At 44.4% G+C, this 21,176-nt stretch overlaps 1 protein-coding gene across 1 annotated transcript in view; it reads left to right on the top strand.

The window, feature by feature from the left end:
• Positions 1–20,438, top strand: part of PDX1 (pancreatic and duodenal homeobox 1) — a 25,399-nt gene extending 4,961 nt beyond the window's left edge. Inside the window, exons 2-3 of the mRNA XM_015405407.1 lie at positions 14,519–14,956; positions 20,305–20,438. Of these exons, the coding sequence (XP_015260893.1) occupies positions 14,519–14,956; positions 20,305–20,438 (572 nt within the window). The remainder of the gene's footprint in view (positions 1–14,518; positions 14,957–20,304) is intronic.
• Positions 20,439–21,176: the final 738 nt, after the last annotated feature.

Genomic DNA, 21,176 nt, shown 5'->3' with positions numbered 1-21,176 from the left:
AGACGCCCCCGAACACCCCCTTCCTTCCCCCAAGGGCTGTATTAGGCATGAGGCTGACTAAGCTGAAGCCTCGGGCCCCCGCAGGGACTAGCGGCCCATCGTTTTATTTTATTTATTTTTTGCTTAGGCACTGTTATTTTCTCTTCATAGACCTCCTGTAATATATAACCTCTATTAATAAGATAATTAACTGCTTCCTTGTTGCAGTGAAACAAACGGTCTCTTTTATTAAAACAATTTCCCATCAATTATATATTTTAAATAAATAATACAATTTCTATTCACTTCAAAATATTAGAGTATTGAACAATTATACCCCCAAAAATGTGCTTTCCTGAAGAGTTCTATTCCCGCAATAAAAATATATTTTAAAATTATTAATAGAATTCTCCAGGAGACCCTCAAAATTGATAGAGGGCTATACGTACTGCGGTCTAGTACCTACCATAGGAGGGTCAGGCTGTCAGCTGTAGTGGGGTAAGAGATTAAAGTGCCGGAGGGGTCCCGAAATACCTGAAAGCCTAGCGCGGTGGGGCCATGGGTTAATACCGCCCTGCCTGTCCCCCCCCCCCATGTTCCCGCAGGATACCCCCAAATCCCCTCCCGCCTTCCTGCGCCATCGTTATAGCATGTAAGGCACAGAAGAGTCCTAACTCGCCTCCCGTTCTTCGGGTGGTGCCACCAAATTCGGTGAGAATTACTTGCGAGTAATAGTGGGTCGTGTTGGGGGTGCTACATGGGGGCGCTACCTTTCTTTTCCCGCGCTAGATATTCGACGCAATGTGCTACATTTGCTCGGGAGCGCCGTCCATGATTTCTGCAAAATGGGACAGTTTCTTTTAAAGTGGAATGCATCAAAACCTCCCCAGCAAGATGTGGAAGGAGGATTCGTTCGGGGTGGGCCGGCCTTCCGGTTGAAAAGGCTGCCTCTGGGCTGGGAATAGAAGACGGCATGACAGCCGGGCTCCAGAATGGGGCTGTTCCCCCCCCCCCTCCGGTTTTTAACTTGAACTGAGGAAGCAACAGTTTTATACCAGAAGCGAGTCCCGGACCCGTCAAGAGCGCAAGGAACGTACCCAAAGGGTCTTCGGCTGCGTCGAATCGTTTCCATTAAGGGTTTGAATGCCTGGTGCCATTTCTTGGTGTTCTCTGGTTCTCTGGGGACTTGTTTCTGGCTCGTAGCTGACCGGAGCTCTTTTCTGTCAGATGGTATTTTAGTCGCAAACGGTCGCAAATGGGGTTTCCTAACTGATGCCTACCGAAAGACTGGCCAGACGGAAACAAGTCACTTTGGGCATTTGTAACGTGAGGTTTCTGCCTGTAGATATAACTTCGGTGGCTTTGGCTGGAGTAACTATGCACTGCGAAGCATCTACATTTAAAGGTTAAAATCTCACATTCAAAATGCAAATCTGAATTTCAGATTGTAAAAACAACATTCTACACAAAGCTGAGTGGCAGCAGTTGAAATGGTTGACAAAGTTTGAATATCTGCAGATTTTCATTTTGTTTCCTGACTTTTTTCTGGTTTGTGCACCGAGCTTTTGAAATAAAATGCAAGGTCGGTGGAGAAATTAAAATGAGAGGTTTGTATCGGTTTATTTATTTTTTTATTTAATTAGATTTCTATCCCGCCCTCCCCGCGAATGGGCTCAGGGCGGTTTACATTTAGCGGCACTATGTGCTGAGATACATTAAACATATAAAACCAGATAAAAACAAGATAAAACAATCATATTATTATAATTAAAGTGCTTATAGAATTGATCTTCCAATCGCGTTAAAGATGGCATCCTGTAGATGGACACAAGTCCCAATTCAGCTGTATCTTCCTCCTACCTTACTGCGGTTCGGTCTCCATATAGGGCCAACCAACTATCCCAGTGTTACTACATTTGACAAGCCTTTATTGGCATACGTATACACATACAATAGGAGATCAGATTAAATATAGATCGGAAAATACAAATCCATATAGGGTAAAATTGGAGCTAAGGCGCAGAAAAACAGCATGAAAGCAGAAAAACCTAATGGTTACTTATCAGAATGTATAGCCATAGCACTAAGAAGAAACCTTGCTACTATTTCGGTTATTTCCATATCTTGATTATCAAGCAAAAACAGAACCTTAAATCTCTGGAATCTCTGAGAGTTGAGTTAATATAGGATACAGATGATCCTGGCGGGGCACCAGATAAAAGGGACATTGAAGGAGAACATGGGGGACAGTCCTTCTTACTAGGACAACTGGTGTTGCTAACAATAATAGTTGGTGGTAGTGGTGGGTGGCTCCTAATTAAAAGCCTGGCGGCGTCTTGCAGACCCTGCAGAACTGTACAAGGCCCCGCAGGGTCCTGATCTCCTCCGGGAGCTCATTCAACCAGGTCGAAGCCGCCACCAAAAAGTTTGCATCAGTTTCTCGCCCTGAAGGTCAATCCGCTGAGCAGCACTAATTCATAACCATGCATTAATGCGCAAGCATGATTTTGTTCCCCCAAAGCCATTCTTTTTTCCCGTCTGGAAGAGGACTCAGTGCTGATCCTCTGCTAGCAAACTAGCGATGTGTGTTCCATTTTTCAGCCAAGGCACTTAAAGCCACAGCCCTAACCATACTAACAAGGAAATCTGTCCAACTGAACTCAAATAGGATTTACTTCTGAGTAAAAGCCATAGCAGTCTCTTTTTTTAAAAAAATGCTATGTCACTGTTAGTTACCATTTGATTTCCATAACCGTATAGAACGTGTTTATTTCCTGGCTAAGTGAAAGTGACCTCCAGAAAGCAGGTGTGTGACAGGGAGAATGTGTGTGACTGTGACTGTGACAGGGAGAGTGCGCCGTCTCGGGCACCGACCCTGGTATTCCCTGGAGGAATGCCACTCAAGCACTAGGCAGGGCCGACCCTGCTTAGCTTCGAAGGTCTGACCAGCTCGGGCCACCCTGGGCCATCCAGATCAGGGCTCCATTCACTTTTATTTTATTTTATTTTATTTTATTTTACGCTATCCATTCGCCGCCTCTGCACAGAAACCCTGGTATCCCTTGGCGGTCTCCTCTCCATACAGCAACCAGGGCCGACCCTGCTTAGCTTCCGAGATCTGACTCGCCTGCGCCGTCCTACACTCTTTGAGAGCCGTCACGGCACGGGGTAGGACTAGGATCGGGGAGACCCCGGCTCCAATCCCTGCTCTGCTTCGGACGCTTGTTGGGTGGCCCGTCCCACAACACTCAGCCTCACCTAGCTCACGGGGCGGCGATGTGGATGACTTGGGGACAAGGAGAACCACGGAAGCCACTTTGGGTCCCCACTGGGGAGGAATGTGGGATATAGACGAAGAAAACGAACAATATGCCTAAATGTCGTTCTCAAGAACGAATGGCATCGATGCAGACGCACATTTCTCCCCATTCCCATCCGATCTGTAAACCCTGTGATGTATTATCGGCTACAGGCAGAAACCTGCTGCTGGAAGCACTGGGTTTACCCAACATGTAAAGTGGAGTTGATTCCACTGAAATTAATGGTACTGATTCCAAGAATAGTAATGAATAATTATCGTATGGCATTGTGTGTAGGAGATTCGAAGATTGTCTGGTAGCCTAAAATGGTTATGCACCATTACGTGGAGAGCTAGATATTGAGGGGGGGGGGCTGAGAGAGCTCTGAAAGAGCTGTGAGTGATCCAAGGTCACTCAGCTGGCTTTATGTGGAGAAGACCGGGGTCGAACTCGGTTCTCCAGATTACGGTCTGCTGCTCTTAACCACTACATCAGGGCTCTGCTCTCTACTGACTCCAAGAAAACGTCTATAGAAACATTAACTAGCAGTCAATTGATGATTGCAGGTGAACGCAGAAAAGTCCTTTCCACAGCAATCGTATTTGTCATCAATACAGACATGTTACAGGAGGATTTCCCACAGGAAATATATATACACAGGATAATTGACACATGTGCGTCCCTAAATGCTGTGTCTTGCACATAGACCATGAAGCTATGGCCAAATTGGAAAGTCACTTCCCAGAATTTATTAATGGCTCAGCTTTACCGGAGCAGTCTGCTTGCATGAGCTCACAACGTCACACCCCATAATCTCGTACTGGAGTCAGAGATCTGGCTCCACTGTAGTAAACCAACAGCAAGAGCCATTTTAGTGGCATGCCAATGAAGCCAAATTCAGACTTCTGAGTGTGTTTGCACAGATTAAGATTTTACATCCATTACTCAGGATTAATTTGTTTAATCCAAGTGTTGGGTGATAGTGAGATATTGAAAAAATGGTATTTAGCAGAGATAGTATAGCCCAGCAGACCCTGAGTAAAATAATTCAGACTGAGAGTCCATGTGTGATTAAAATATAACGTTTTTACTAAATTCTATTTCAGAACACCAGACAAAGACGGGAAGAGAAGCCATAAAATGGTAATATACCTTGACACTTTAGTCCCAATCAAATCCCTAGATCAGGGAGAAAATTCCAGGGCTTCCTACATCTAAAGAACATTGGTTACATGAGAAACATGTGACTTCCTGTGAGTAACATAAACAAACATTTAATATACTGAGTGTTTAAAACTTGTAATACCCAACACCAAGAAACATGAGCAGTGTGTCCACAGCACACAAGATTGCCTCATAAATCGGTAACCTCTGTTTTATGGACAATCCAGGATGTATAAAGCCCACGTGTATGTGATGTGTACATGAAGGGTGTATAAAGCCCATTCATTCCAGCATAACTTGTGTTTCAGTCATAAACCAGAACACAAACGACATAGAACAAAGTATGGACAGAATAAAACATTCATTTGGGGGGGGGGCCTACATGGATGCATGAAGCTGCCTCATACCGAGTCAGACCACGGGTCAGTCAGGGTCAGCCTTGTCTACTCGGGGTGGGAGCGTCTCTCCAGGGGAAAGTCTTTCCTGTCACCTGACCCTTTTAGCCGAAGATGCCAGACCCTGGATTTGAGATCTTCTGCCTGCTCTGAGCCTCCCAATAAGAATAAGACAACAACACACACACACACACACACATTTAAAATCAGAATACGTTTACAAACAACCCTCCTTAGCAAATACCTTGATCCAGATAAGGGCAAATGGCAGTTAGGAAAAAATTCATCCACAGTGTACCCAGTGTTCAAACAAAATGTAAGGGAAATTTAACTCTCCAACCTTTCACAGTTCCAATCCTACCTTTACACGTCCAAGCTTTTTAGGACTGAAGTTCTTTCTGAAATTCTACTTTCAGGAGCGTTATTTCTGAGGAAACATTTCTAGGGCCATTCTGCACGTGCCACAGTTTCGTTGCGAGACAGCTGAGCATTGCCCTCCTACATGCGATGGAGGCCAGGGAGGGAAAGCGAGCTACAGGTCGAATGGACTAAATTTGACGGGAACCGGGGCTTAGTCCTGATCCTGTTTGTTGCTGGGTTGTCCCTCTTGACTTCTCTAAAACCCTGGATAGCCCATATTCCTGACTTTATCTGGACACTTTACCCCCTCAGCCTAAGTGTGAGGGAAAATATGGAGAGGAGCAGAATGTTATAAGCCACTTGGAGTCCCCATTGGAGAGAAAAATCGGGTTGTAAATGAAGAGGGAATCAGATTCCGTCCATTTCTTTCAGGCAAATCCGGGCTAGGATTGGAGTTCTAGGACCCCGTTCTCTAAGGACTGACCTGATAGGAAATGTTCCTAAAACCAACGTGATTTATATCCAAATGCAATAAACCCAAATCCAGGCGACATTGATTTATGGGACATTGTGTTCAGCAGTCAGTCGCTTTAAAGCAAAGCGTTTCTCAGCCTTCCCCCATCCGGTCAAAGAGAAACGACCTTTTTTGCTATGCAAACCGCACCTAGGGGGCCAGCCCGCTGGGCATCCAGTATGGCAGGATCGTGGAAAGAACTCCGAATGTTCTGGAAACGTGTTGGGTTTGATAGTGAGATAGTGAAAAATTGTATTTAGCAGAAATAAGATAGCTTAGCAGTGCCAGAGTAAAATAATTCAGACTCAGAGTCCATGTGTGATTAAAATATAACGTTTTTACTAAATTCTAGCATAGGGGAGGGTAACTGGGATGAAAATAACAACGGAGCTAAATAGGCTCCATCCTTACTCTACAAAGACAAGACTAGAGGCGTTATGGCTTCTCTCATTCTTCTTCTTGAGAACATCAAACAAAGACAGGAAGAGGAGCCATAAAATGCTAAAACACTTTGACACTTTTGTCCCAATCAAACTCCTAGATCAGTGAGAATTTTCCTGGGCTTGTACTCCTAAAACAACATTGGTTACATGAAAAACATGTGACTTCCTGTGAGCAACACAAACAAACATTTAACCCCAGATATGCTGAGTGTTTTCAACTTGTAATACCCAACAAAACGCCACCTTTTCCGAGACCGTCGCCTGTTTAGATTACACAGCTGATCTATTGAAAGGAAGAAAATACAACCTTTGCTTCAGAATGGCAGACTTCTGGGGTGCATATATCTAATGGGAAAGTGTTGGGTATTACAAGTTGAAAACACTCAGTATATCTGGGGTTAAATGTTTGTTTATGTTACTCACAGGAAGTCACGTTTTTTTCATGTAACCAATGTTGTTTTAGGAGTACAAGTCTGGGAATTTTCTCCCTGATCTAGGAATTTGATTGGGACTAAAGTGTCAAGGTGTATTATCATTTTATGGCTCCTCTTCCTGTCTTTGTTTGATGTTCTCAAGAAGAAGAAGGAGAGAAGCCATAACACCTCTTCTAGTCTTGTCTTTGTAGAGTAAGGATGTAGCCTACTTAGCTCCGTTGTTATTTTCATGGCTTCTCTTCCCATCTTTGTTTGGTGTTCTGAAGAACAAGAAGAGTAGCCATAATCTCTCTCTTCTAGTTTTGTCTTTGTAGAGTAAGGATGTAGCCGATTTATCTCTGTTGTTATTTTCATCCCAAGTTATCCTTCCCATGCTAGAATTTAGTAAAAACTTTATATTTTAATCACACATGGACTCTGAGTCTGAATTATTTTACTCTGGCTCTGCTGGACTATCTTATCTCTGCTAAATACCTTTTTTTTTCAATATCTCACTATCACCCAACAAAGGTTATGGGTGCCCAGATCGCTTCAGCTGTGCCAGATAGCTAAGCAGAATGCAGCAGCCAGACTTGGAGTCAAGAAAAATCATGTGTGCTGGAGTTTTCTAAAACAGAATTTTTATCTTAACTCGCATTGGATTTATGAGATTCAGACAACATCCTGTTTTCTTCATGAACTTGTGGGACCAGACCAGTCTAAGTCGGAGAAAGCCTGTACTGTTTGACCTGAGTTCGTCTTCTTCCGTGCCGAGTGAAAGAAAGAAGGAAAGGGGGTGAGATCGATCCTGGCTGTTTCCTACTGAAAAGCTTAATTCCGCGCTCACAAAAGATCGCCCGTTGCCCTCATCACTCCCAGGTTCCGGTAATGTATTAAACAGGAGAAATCATTATGTCTGCAGCTAAGAATCTTGCTTGTTTCAATATGCCCACCTTATACTCAACTAATTTCTCTTGGTGGAAGAGATCAGTAAAGAATGCCCTTCAAGCTCATGGAGCTCTTTCTGTGCTCACTGACGATCCTCCTGAAGCAGGGGCCCCTCTTGAAAGATACAGAGGGCATGATGGTTTTGGAATGTCTTTAAAGCCTGATTATATGTGTGAAAATGCCAAAACAGTATATAAAATGCCACAACTGTGGAAAATATGGGCATATGGCAAGACATTGTAGATCAAAGACTTTACCAGAACAAAGAGATCGTGCCAAATCTTACCGCTCTGAAACCAGACCCCCTAAGGGGCGTGGCCAAGGAAAGGCAAGCGGTCACTATGAGAAACAAGATGTGTTTGTTATCACAGAGAAACAGCATAGAGCTGATGTTGTAAAGCAGAACAGTAACTGAAAGCTTTGTCTGTCACTAAGAGGAATGATGAGCAAAATGACTCATTTTTACTAGATAGCGGTAGCGCGTATCATATAGTGAACTCAGACAAATGGTTTACTGATTAGGACAGAGAAAAGAGGCCTGCTCTGCAAGGGGCAGAAGGGAAAAATCTCTCTGTAGAGGGATGCGGTTCTGTTAAACTGTATGCCTTGAACGATTGCAATGAAATTGTGGAGATCACACTCAGAGAATGTGTTCTGATTCCCCAAGCCATAAATAATCTCATATCAACAAAGAGAATCATGCAAAATGGTCTTAATATTGATCTCAGACCAAGCCATGGAAAAAATTTGGAGTGAAAATGGATTTAATGTGATGCTTGAAGAAAAGGATGGTTTTCATTACCTGAGAAATATTGCTGATACTGATTTATATGAAATGGAAAATGATGGGCTGGTATGCCAAACCAGATCAGCTGAATCAATGTTCCTTGGTGGTCTCCCATCCAACTGCTAACCATCGCCAACCCTGCTTAGCTTTCAGACTCTGATAAGATCAGGCTGCTCTTGTGGTCCTGGTGGGAAGAAAATTATTTCCACCTCTAAATGTGATTGGTGAGGCCATAAGAGTGGACCATAACTCTGTCTATCAGTTCTCCCCCAAAGCTACCTCTGATATATCCTTCCTCTGTTTTGATCTTCAGAGGAAGAAGGAAAAAATAATATTACAGGTGGTGGGGTGGGAGCTTCCTTCACAGAGGCATCAAAATAAAAATAATTCAGCATTGACTACATGTGTATGTGATTTTGTCTCAAATCTCATGATGTCCTTTGCTCCAACAACTTTTACATAGAGAAATTCCCTTCTAAAAGTTGGATTTTTTTGTCCCCTAAACCTAAACTGGCAACCAGTTCTTGCTATGCTCTAGCCCAGGGGTCATTTCCTGCCAGAGCACACAATAGCCACCAGGGATCTCTAAGATTAATCCCTCACCAGCCTGAGATTAGAGATCCCCAGAATCTCAGTTGACATGTGGGTTTTACACATTAGCCACTCAATCCAGAGAGTGCAGTTAATCTTACACAGGTAGCACAATTGGTCAGCGGTTTAGGCTACAGGATTTAGCTTGAAGTCCAGTTACCACAATCCAGACACTATTTATAACAAGAATAAAGTTTATTCAGTACAGACTTAACACAGACTAGAAAGTATTACAAAATAACAAAATTTATGGCTCTTGGCCGTAACTAAACATTAGAGATATGCATAATTACCAACTTCAGGAATCCATTGTCCATTGTGATAAAGTCCATTAGGTCCCATCTTTATGCAAGATTCCAGCCATGTGCTCAGCTCCAAAGCAATCCTTTGTCTCTGCTAGAAGCCACATGGTAGCATAGCATCTCAGATGGACAGACCCAGAACAACAGAGAGCATAACAGCAGGATGAGAGAGAGAGAGAGTTCTCCCATAGGGTTTTGACCTGATATAGGGCAATTCAGTCTTCAAATTAGCCCTGGCCACGGGCCAATTGAAGTAGACCTGGGAGTGCCCAATGGTAGGGTTGCCATGGGTACAATTTCTGAATGGTCAGTTGTTTTGAAGGCCACACCCGCAGTTATGTGATCCCCCAAACCCCAACTCCCATAGCATATGTGCAGTTTCTGGCATGCTGGCCCAGCTTCCAGCATGAGGTGTGAAGGAATGTTTTTATGGCACGGCAATAGAGGCTATCTGGACCTCTCTATTTGGCTTCAACAGGAAATCAACACAGCAGGGTACCAGCAAGATATCAGCAAAACACATTCTAGGGGAGGTAGGGGTTTATAGGAATCAATATTTCTATACACATGGAACAAGAAGGAATTGAACATAAGACTAAAATTCCTTATTCTTCTCAACAAAATGGAACAGCAGAACGCTTAAACAGAACCATTCATGAAATGGCACGTTCTATGCTAATGCAATCTGGACTTTCAGAGTCTTACTGGGCAGAAGCAGTCCACACTGCCGTCTATTTGCATAACAGAGTTCCATCAAAAACTACCAATAAACGTCCTTTTGAATTATGGCATAACAGAATGTCTGGACTTAAACATATAAGAGCCTTTGGATCTAAAGCTTATGCACATATACCAAAGGAGAAAAGAGGCAAACTTGACCCAAGAGCAGAACCTGGTATCCTGGTGGGATATGCCTCTGGCAGACCACCTGTGAACAGGCAGGTCCATCTCCACGAGAGAGTTCCAGCTCAGAAGGGGAACCAGGAGAAGCTATGCCAAGGGTAAGAGAGACAACCACTGTGAGACACTCAGCAAGGAGTAAGAAGGGTGTACCACCACCGATGTATGGAATTTTTGCAAGTGTACAACCAGTGAAGGAACCTTGTAACTGGAAGGAAGTCAACAGCCTGTCTGAGCCTGAGAGAAGTAAGTGGATAGAAGCAATGGAAGAAGAATTTGGATCTTTACAAGACAAAGAAGTTTGGACTCTTACTGAATTGCCTCCTGACAGAAAAGCCATTGGCTGCAAGTGGGTGTACAAAGTAAAGTACGTCCCTGATAGCAAATTAGACAAATACTAGGTACGCCTAGTTGCAAAAGGCTTCTCACAAAAATTTGGAATTGATTTTTCAGAGACTTTTGCACCTGTTGTGAGCTATACATCCTTCAGGACCTATGCATAGCAGCATCAAGGGGCACGCACGTTGAACATTTGGACATCAAGACAGCCTTCCTCAATGGAGACCTGAATGAAGAAATCTACATGAAAATTGGGATGTAAAGGACCATTTAATTTGCTTTGACAGTTATTGAAAAATTTATGTTATTAGAAGAAAGTTAAGTATAAGAAAACAATAGGTGAAGGAAATGTTACCGGTAAATTATGATTAAGAGATAAGGGAAAATAGAAGAAAATTTAAGAAATAGGATGGAGGTTGGATCACTGTGGGAAGCCAGGGGGGGGAGATTAATAGAAGAAAGGATGTATAACAACTAATAATATAATGTATATTTGACTTTATAATATATCCTAATAAATTGTTTTTTTGGGGGGGAAAAGAAATCTAAATGAAACAGCCAGGGGGATTGTCAACAGAAGGACAAGGCCTAGTGTGTAAACTCAACAAAAACGTGTATGGACTAAAACAAGCAGCCAAAGCTTGGAACGAAAAGCTTTCAACAAGGAATAGCAGAAGCCTGATTGTTCTCAAGACTTAAAAATGGAAAGTGTCAATACATACTCATTTATGTTGATGATTTGATTATTTGTTGTCAAAATCAAGGAGAAATAGCAGATGAACTGAACAAAGAAGTTGAAGTGAAACAATTAGGAACTATAAAGTACTACCTTGGAATACAAACTGAAAGAACTGAGGATGGGAGTTTTCTTTTGAGCCAAAAGCAAAAGATCATAGACTTTATTGAATCTGTAGGAATGAAAAATTCCAATCCAGTAAGCACTCCAATTGATAAGGACTATCCCAAACTTACCAATGGAAAACCACTTAAGACAATCATGAATACAGATCCGCAATTGGAAAATTATTATATCTGAGCACAATCTGTCGTCCAGACATAACTTCAGCTGTTGGACTTTTAATGCAGAAAGACCAGTTCACCCAATGATCATGACTGGAAAGCCATTAACAGACTGGCGAGATACCTAAAAGGAACTTTGGACTACAAACTTAAAATTTCAGCCCTGTGATGAACCAAGATTGACTGGATACATGGATGCCAACTCTTATGTTCTTATGTTCACATGTAAATGTCTCTTGCCTTGAAAATCCAAGACTGATTGGATACATGGATGCCAACTGGGACAAAAACTCACCAGATAGAAAATCTGCAAGTGGATACTTGTTCTACTATGGAGACAGTTTGATTGAATGGACTAGTAAAAAGCAAACTATTGTGGCCATGTCTACTGGAGAAGCTGAATGTGTATCAGCACAAAGTGCCAGCTATGAACTCTACTGGATTATTCATCTACTGAAAGACTTATGCATAGATGAACCAAAGCCAATAATACTTTTTGAGGATAATCAAGCTTGTATCACCATCTGCAAAGGTGAAGGCACCAAATCTAAAAACAAGACCATCGCACTCAAATGTCACTATGTGAAAGAGCTGCAAGACCAAGGACTGATTGAACTCCAATACTGTCCTACTGATCAGATTATTGCCGACATCCTGACCAAGCTGCTTGACAAGCAACATTTTCAGACTCTTTGTGAATGTTTGAATTTGCATGACTTTCGTGTTTTAACTTGAGAAGGCGTTTTAGGTATTACAAGTTGAAAACACTCAGCATATCTGGGGTTAAATGTTTGTTTATGTTACTCACAGGAAGTCACATGTTTCTCATGTAACCAATGTTCTTTAGCTGTAGAATACCCGGGAATTTTCTCCCTGATCTAGGAATTTGAATTTTCTCCCTGATCTAGGAATTTGATTGGGACTAAAGTGTCAAGGTATATTACCATTTTATGGCTTCTCTTCCGGTCTTTGTTTTGGTGTTCTGAAGAACGAGAAGAGCAGCAATAATCTCTCTCTCTTCTAGTTTTGTCTTCGTAGTGTAAGGATGTAGCCGATTATGTTCTGCTGTTATTTTCATCCCAGTTACCCTTCCCCATGCTAGAATTTAGTAAAAACTTTATTTTTTAATCACACATGGACTCTGAGTCTGAATTATTTTACTCAGGCTCTGCTGTTCTATATTATCTCTGCTAAATACCATTTTTTCAATATCTCACTATCACCCAACAATGGCCACTAAAAAGTACCGCACTGGCATGAATAATATCAGAGGACTTGAGTGTCTCGCGGGTTCCCTCCGCAAGCAAGCTGGGTAGGCCGATGGCCTATTTCACCCAGTCAGCAGTTTGCGGTTTCTTGGTGACCCTGGAGCCGTTTCCGCCTTGAACAGCAGGTTTTCCGTTTTCAGGTTGTTGCGGAATGCTCGCCCAGTCCGAGCTCCCGAGTGGTCCTGTGTCCTCCGAACCAGGTGACCGACAATGTCTATGTCCCTCAAAGGGGAAGGGTTTAGAAGGGCGGAACTCTGCCTGGGACTGCGCCATTGATTTCCTGGGCTTCCTTTGCCTGTGGGGGGGGGGGACTTGGGAATATTGGAAAGACTCCAAGGGAAGGGCAGGTGCTTATTTCAATAGTTTATTCCGGCCTATTACTGTAATGGGAAATGTGAAGTGCCTTTAAGTCGCTTTCGATTTATGGCGACCCTATGAACCACTGTCCTCCCACACGTCCTGTCCTTAACAAACTTGCTGAGGTCTTGGAGAATGAAGGCAGTGGCTTTCTCGACTGACTCACAGGGCAGTCCTAAAGAGAGTTACTCCTGTCTTAAAGTATTGGAATGAATGGGCTTAGACGGAAGTAACTCTCCTTAGCATTGCACTGTAAGTCAGTCCCTCTCCTGGTGGGTTTTCCTCTTTCCTCGCATTATTGTCCTTTCCAGTGACTCTTCCCATTCGTGACCAAAGTACAATAGCCTCAGTTCAGTCATTTTAGCTTCTAGGGAGAGTTCAGGCTTGATTTGATCTACAACCCACTTATTTTACGATGTTGGTAATTATGGTGAGGGAGTGGTGACTTCTGCTTAGAAACCCCCGCATCAGCAATAGACCGACTTATTTCCATTTCATCCAGGCGCTCCTTGATCAGTGAGTTAAACGGTAGAAGATTACACTGTTTTAGAAGAAAACGGCCACGGGACTTAAACATAAGAACATAAGAGAAGCCAATGTTGGATCAGGCCAGTGGCCCATCCAGTCCAACACTCTGTCACACAGTGGCCCAAAATACCAGGTGCCATCAGGAGGTCCACCAGTGGGGCCAGGACACTATGAGGGCCCCCCCCCACCTCACTAAGCACCAGGGGTAATTTCATAGAAAAAGAGCTAGGGGAACTCATTAGCATAACTCATTAGCATATGCCACACCCCCTGACATCAGTGGACCTGCAAGGCCGGCGGGAGTGCAAGGAAGCCCCGCGAAGGCCCTCCCTGGCCCCAGGCAGGCAGGGGTGGGGAGAGGCAGGGAGGAAGCAACGTCCCCCCCCTCTTCTCCTGCCTCCTCCTGGCTGAATGTGGGTTGGAAGCCGGTGGAAGCAGGGGGCGGGGCTTTGTCATGTGCCCCACCCCCTGCACCTCACTCGGGGGAACTGTGTTTCCCCACGTTCCCCCCCCCCAAATGACCTCTGCTAAGCACCAAGAAGACAGAGCATCACTTGCCCCAGTCTGAGAGTTCCTATCTATACTTGTTCATCAGGAATCCCTTTTCCCATTAAGATTTTTCTTTTAAGGAGCCAATATAGGATTTTTGTTTCCGGTTGCGTCTAGACTGAGCCTTCGAAGGGGTTCTACTGAAACCGTTATCCAGCTCCAGCTCAGTGTTTTGGCTTTCAGAACAGGCTTTCAGACCGACGTCTCCTTGCGAGGAGAGAAACCTCCATCCCCGGTCGGGTGGGCTGGGCGACTGCAGGACCCCCAGTTTCATTCCAGGGAAGGGCCCGCGGCGCCCCCTCCCCCCCCGCCGCGGTGGCGGTCTCTCCAGGCGCTGCTAACTGTCGGTGGTTCCCCCGCAGGCGGCTCCTTCGTGGTGGAGCCCGAGGAGAACAAGCGGACGCGGACGGCCTACACGCGGGCGCAGCTGCTGGAGCTGGAGAAGGAGTTCCTCTTCAACAAGTACATCTCCCGGCCGCGGCGGGTGGAGCTGGCCGTCATGCTGAACTTGACCGAGCGGCACATCAAGATCTGGTTCCAGAACCGACGCATGAAGTGGAAGAAGGAGGAGGACAAGAAGCGGGGCGGCGGCGGGGGAGGCGGCGCAGGGGGAGGCGGCGGCAGCGGGAGCAGCCGGGAGCCGGAGCAGGACTGCGTGGTCTCCTCGGGGGAACTGTCGTCGGGCCAGGACGAGGCTGGCGAGGAGCGGTCCGAGTGCCTCTGGATGTCAAGCAGCCGCCCGCCCCGTTTCCACTGGGCCCGAAATGGAATTCCTGGAGAAACCAGCACCACGACTTCGGGTACTTCAGCGGGTTCACACTGGGCTGGAAGAACACTGGGGGGGGGGCCTTCAGGGATGGGGGAAGGGGTTAGCAAAAGTCACGCCATCAACCCGCGCCGTCGCATTTAGGACTCCAGCCGGCAGGAGCTCAGTTTTTTAGCCTCTGGCTCACAGTTTTGTCTCAGCTCCGGGAGGATGGCTCCAGCGCAAACTAATTTATGCAGTAGCCAAATCGCTCGCTCACAACTTTAATGCCAGCAGCTCACAAAGTAGAATTTTTGCATACCTGGATTCCAGCAAGTTCTTTTAGAGAGTACGTGGGGCTCTTGCCCAATAGGGCTCCTGACTGGCCACTGGAGAGCTGATTGGCTGGGCAGATTAACATTTTTTCCTGCGCCAGCTGCCCCCAGTGTTGGTTTTATTCTCTGTTGGAATATTTAGCAGAGTAAGGAAGGCAACACACGTGTATTAGTTTAAGAAAAAGTCTTTACTACAGAAATGTTGAACTCATTTGTTATTAGGGCTGGATCTGACCTAAATGTCACTTTGTTGGGCTGGACCATGTGTGCCATAAAATGTAACACGAAGTACCAGAGATATAAACTTTATAAAGATGATATTAGATGTCAAATGGCAATAGGTTTAATTGGATGAGGTGTAATATGCAGAGGGGTAGTAGGTGTGGAGATATCATCATTGATAATGAGACAGGAAACCTAGGTCTCAGTTCGGTCCAGGAGGATTCAGTCCAGGAGGATGCAAAGAATAAATGTACATAAGTCTGAAGAACTGAGCAGTGACTCATGAAAGCTCATAATCTGCCACAAATTTTGTTAGTCTTCAAGGTGCTATTGGACTCTTATTTTTTCTATAGCTATAGGAAACCACAACATTCAAAAACCAATGGGAGGACATTTTAATTTTCCAGGACATTCAGTTGCTGGCCTAAAAGTAGCAGTTCTCTTACAAAGAAATTTCAAAGGGAGATTAGAATCAAGACTGCTGAATTGCAACTGATAATGAAACTCAATTCATCCTCCTGGGCTGAATTGCGACCTAGGTTTTTTCTCTCATTACTAATGGCTGCTATTGTTATTTGACATCTGAAATCTCAACACTCTCCAAGATATAAGGGCAGATGGACTCACATTCTAGCTGTACCTGAAGAAGTGAGCAGTGACTCATAAAAGCTCATGCCCTGCCACAAATTTTGTTGGTCATTAAGGTGCTACTGGACCCTTGCTCCCTTCCACTAATAAAGACAGCAAGCTGCGCTGTTAGATTTCTTTTATAATTTTTTTTTGTCTATTAGAACTGGAAAGGGGGATCTCTCAAATTGAAATAATGGGCTGCTTTCAGACTGGACAAAATCCACTCATTGCTAGTGATGATAATAAAAAGTTTAAAAAGTGTGGGGGGGTTAATGTGAAGAAAGGCAGCCAGTGAGGGGGGAGGGGAGAGAGGGAGACCACGTGTTGAACTGGAATATATGGAACCATAAATGTATTTTGAAATACTTAGCCATCTATTTCCAGTCATTAAACCACGGAATCCAATCCAAGTGTTGTAATTACTAATCAGGGTCTTTTTGAAAGAAAATAAAATCCCAGATAGGCACAAAAATCTAATCTTAAAAAAACTTCTCAGAACAAGGCAAAATAATTTTCCTTTAATTCCCCTTATCCCAGATGCATCTCTTTCCCGCTCCCCTTCCTTTTTTAACGTGTGTGTGTGTGAGATCAGGTCTCAAAGTAAACAGCAGAGCAGGGCTTGTCAGAAGAATCTCCCTCCCTCCCTCTCTCTAAAGAAGTGTACATGTACAGGAAAGCTTATAGCTGAAATAAAACTTTGTTGGTCTCAAAGGTGTAATGGGACTCCCTCTCTTTCTTGTGCGCTCTCTCTCTTTCCTTTCACCTCCCTCCCTCCCTCTCCAAATGAGGGAAGAGAGGCTTAGCAACACAGCAGCAGCCCCAGAGGAGGAAGCAGGGGAGAGCATTGAGGGAGCTATTCTCTGGTGCACACACTCTCTCTTTTTCCTTCACCCTCACTTCCTTCCTAGAGGAGGAAGAGAGGCTTGGCAATGCAGCAGCAGTAGCAGCCAGGATAAGGATGCAGGAGAAAGCCAGTTGTTCATGGGCTGGATACCAGCCCTGCAGGGGGCATATCCAGCCCATGGGCCGCATGTTTGAACCCCCTGCTTTACTGTATAAAAGAGGGGAAGGGTTACATTTGGAAGTAAAATAACAAACATCCAGTCTAACTAGTTTTAAGCTCCATGTTGACTGTTTGGATGCTAAACCTTGTATGTGTGAGAACAAAGGAAATAAAGTTTCCCAACTTGTGTAAGTGACCAAAAGGAAGTAGCATCCCAATAAAACTGGTCAGCCAGTAGACATTCTACAACTCACTTCATTAGGCATATTGTCACATTCTCTCTGGAGGGAACTATGTGTGTAAGATCTAATTGGTCCTAAGCTGAATAAATTATCATTAGCATGCATACATAAACATATTAACTCTTTCATGACTGAAGGATGAACTTGCAGACTCCAACATTCTCTCTCCTGGTCCCACCTTTTCCCCAGAGTATTTTTAAAATCACTCCTCTTCTCCCTGGCATGTGGGCTTCCTTGGTGTTTGGCTCTACTTCCTGTCTCAGAATTCCAGAGACGTCCACAGGCTCAAAAAGGTAGGAAACCCTTGATCTAAGGTATACAAAGTATGAAGGTATGTTAAAAGGTATCAAGTAGAAAATGTAGCACACTTAATTTTCTATAGGAAAAGCTCATGCCTATCTTTTTCTTTGCTATCCATGGGCCTAGCAGTCAAATCCTAAATATGGGTACTCGGAAGCAAGCCCTTTTGGAGCATTGCAGTCTAGCATTCCACCGCTATGAGTGTAGTCTCATCTTGTTCAGTGGGTTCCCCAAAATCTCAGCCCGGGATCCTGAGCCAGTTTACTGAGCAAAAAGATCTATTGGCATCCAGATGAATTTATTTACACAACAAAGTGCATTGTCACTTGTGAGTAGATTCCACTGAACTCAAATAGGACGTTTGAGTGAATTTGCAGCAGGATTGGGCTGCAGAAAAAAGTCTTCATTTTAGTATGTGTGTGTGCGCGTTCACATGCATTCTTATAACCATTGTTCAAAGGAGCCTATCTGTTGGGATTCTGGTAAGAGTATGGTTAAGCATAGATCAGATTCAGCAGAGTGAAAAAGAGAGACTGAGTCTTGTGTATGAAAAATCGGGGGGAAAACCCTTTACTATAAAGCTTTCATGGGGAAAGGTACATGGGATAAAATATACGAGAGGATTAAGTCCCTACATCTTTATAGCAAGAAAAATGGTGTCTTCTTCTTCAAGACATTACAATCAGAACCTCCCACAAAAATTCCCCTGGTTTTCTACTTTGCAAAAACAGATTGGTTAAACACAAACATGTGACTTCCTGTTTACTAATACTGACAACATTAACCCTGTAAATACTGAAGTGTTTTAAACTTGTTATACCCAACACTATCCATAGGTGGGGAGGAGATTTGAAGACTGTAGGATAAAGTACCCATATATCAGCAACCTCCAACGTGGTACCTCTGGAGTGTTTCCTGGAAACCACTTATTTTCCCCCCAGAGCATCTCTTCTCCAAAGCAAAGTCCCAGTCCTGATCTCCCTTAATTGCACTGGAGTAGGGGGTGGTTCAAAGAAGCCAAGGAAGCATCGCCTTTCTGTCTGCAGCAAACATCCATTCGAAAGAGCTGCCTCCCTCACGGGAGGATGCTTGGGACCTCCAAACATCTTGTGGACCCTCCCAAAGTTTTGTAATTGGACCCATTCTCCATGACAGCCATTTTGTTATGGCACCCAATAACTTCTGAAAATTTTGAAAGAGCCCATAGGCTTGACAAGATTGGGGAATGCTGCATAGATTAAGCCAAATTCATAGGCGCATTAGATTTCAACTTAATTCCGATGAGCAATAGAATGTCATGCATGCTGGAACACTGCAATCTGTGGAAGTGTGCTCTGGCTCACCAAAGCCTATGTGGGGGTTTACTTTTATTAGTCATTAAGGTGCTCCCAGACTATGGTTTAATTTCAGCACAAGGAGCCAAGCAACCAGGCTTGGTTTGTTTTATTTCTGTTTTGTTTTTGTTTTTGCCAGACTCTGTTGGTCCAAGCCAAATTCCAGGGTCAGAGTCAAAGTTCAGTCCAAAGGTCAGTTACTGAGAGAGTTCAGAGTGTTATACAGGAAGCAAGGTCCAACAGTCTGAGGTCTTTCATGAGGACAGGGAGGAAGATTCCAGAGTCAGAGTCAAGAGCCTGTAGCCCAGAGGTGCTGCCTTACTCTGGGGTAGCCCCAACAATGGGGCATCCCACCTCTGACCAGAACCAGTGACCCACAAAGTCAGGCCAAGGAAGGCACTCTTGGTCTGAACCACCGAGCTAGCCACAGCACTGGAAAAGGCTCTTCATTTTCAGGTTGCACAAGTCAGCCCTCAGAGCTAAGGAACCCATTTCCCACCTTTTGTGTAAACCTGGGAACCTATTCAACCTGCCAGGGCAGGACCATCAGTGATAATCAAACCCATTCAGCCAGCTCCAGTAGGGCCATCCAGCACCTGGCTAATCTCATCAATGCTATTGTGAATCCAGACTCTGCCCCTCTGGGACCTCATTGGTCACACCTAGGTTTTGCTCCTCTTGGTGTTACACCCCTGGGACCCCCTATTGGTCCAGGTAGTCTTTCGCCTGAGACAAGCCCCTCAAGGCCTCCCACTGGTCCACATTGTGTTCTGATGTCTATCCAAGCACATGGCCATTAAGGTGTGCACTCAGATGGCACCTATACTTTGAGTACACCCCCAAAGTCTCTCCTTTGGACCTACTCCTTAGCACATAATGCTGGCTGTTGATGCTATTCTCTTCAAGGACCTCTGCACATCTGGGCAAGTAGTATAACCCACAACTAACCCTTCTATTCACTATCATCATCTCTGCTTTCTTAGTTCTGAATTGCTTGCTCTTTCTTGAATGCTTAGTGTGCTTGGAATAAGGGAAATTCTTCAATAAAAACTATTTAGTTTACTCTTCAAATCTGGAGTCTTCCTACTGTATCAGACCATGGTATGAACAAGTGTGTGATCCCTAGTACCTCTCTGGCCTCCCCTGCCACATAGCTAATTTCCCCTAACAATGAGGCAGGCCATTGGTGACAACAAGCCAGTCCAAGGGTTGCAGAAACAGAGCAGAGTTCACAGCTGTGGTCACTAAGCCAAGAGACTGGTGACTTGTTGCTTCCACATCGAGCAGTCTCTCTTGACTGGCTTTTGTACATCTCTGCTGAAAGGTCTTACTTGCAGCCAGCTGCTTCAGAGTAACCTTGCAGCTACTTATCAGCAAGCAGCTGGCATTGGACCAGGATAAGTGTGCTTTGTCGTCTTTCCAGAAGCTCCATTCTAAGCCTTCGTCTCCAGTGCTCAAAGGGCGTGGGTGAAACTGGAGGGCTGGTAACAACCACCTAGGTTTCCTCTGTTGGAAGATACTGCTGGCTCTGCATCAACTGTCGGCTGTGAACTCTGACAAGCCTGCAGCTCATCTCCTTGCTTGCTGGTTTCTGCTGGTTCGGAGCTGATTTCCTGAGGCTCTTCATCTCCAAGCAGTCCTCGTCTCTTGAGGAGTCGTCGCTGTTGCTGAGTCCTGGCTGACTCATGACAGTTTTGCACTGAGGAAGCAGAACTGGCTGGAAAGAGCCCAGCAGTCTGGGAAGTTCGACTCCCACATAGCCAAAGAAGTGAGCTGTGACTCAGGAAAGGTTGTACTGAAATAAAGTTCTCTAAGGTGTCACCACACTTTTGTTTCATTTTGCCACAACAGACTACCATGGCTGCCCCTTTGCTATCGGATGGCACCAGCCTTCTAGATTCTCTTACTGCTGCATCCCACCCCACCACATCCCCCAGTACTATATAGCCCTGCATTATATGTGGACCAAGGAAGGTTTGGTTGCATTCTTTTGTAATCTGCCTTGAGTCTTCCTGAGAAAGGTGGGATATAAATGAAGTTAAATCAGCTTAATCACTGTAAACAGACAATATTCCCCTGATGCCAAGCACTTTTTAAAAAATGTGTGGTAGAACTATGGTTCACTCATATTAGAAAAAGCTTCATATTAGAAAAGGCTTCATATTAGAAAAAGCTTCATATTAGAAAAAGCTTCATATTAGAAAAAGCT

The sequence above is a fragment of the Gekko japonicus genome, unplaced genomic scaffold (assembly GCF_001447785.1).
Source record: "Gekko japonicus isolate JY-2015 unplaced genomic scaffold, Gekko_japonicus_V1.1 scaffold1477, whole genome shotgun sequence".
NCBI lineage: Eukaryota > Metazoa > Chordata > Lepidosauria > Squamata > Gekkonidae > Gekko > Gekko japonicus.
The sequence above is the reverse complement of the archived record's forward strand: the minus strand, read 5'-3'. Positions and strand labels throughout refer to the sequence as shown.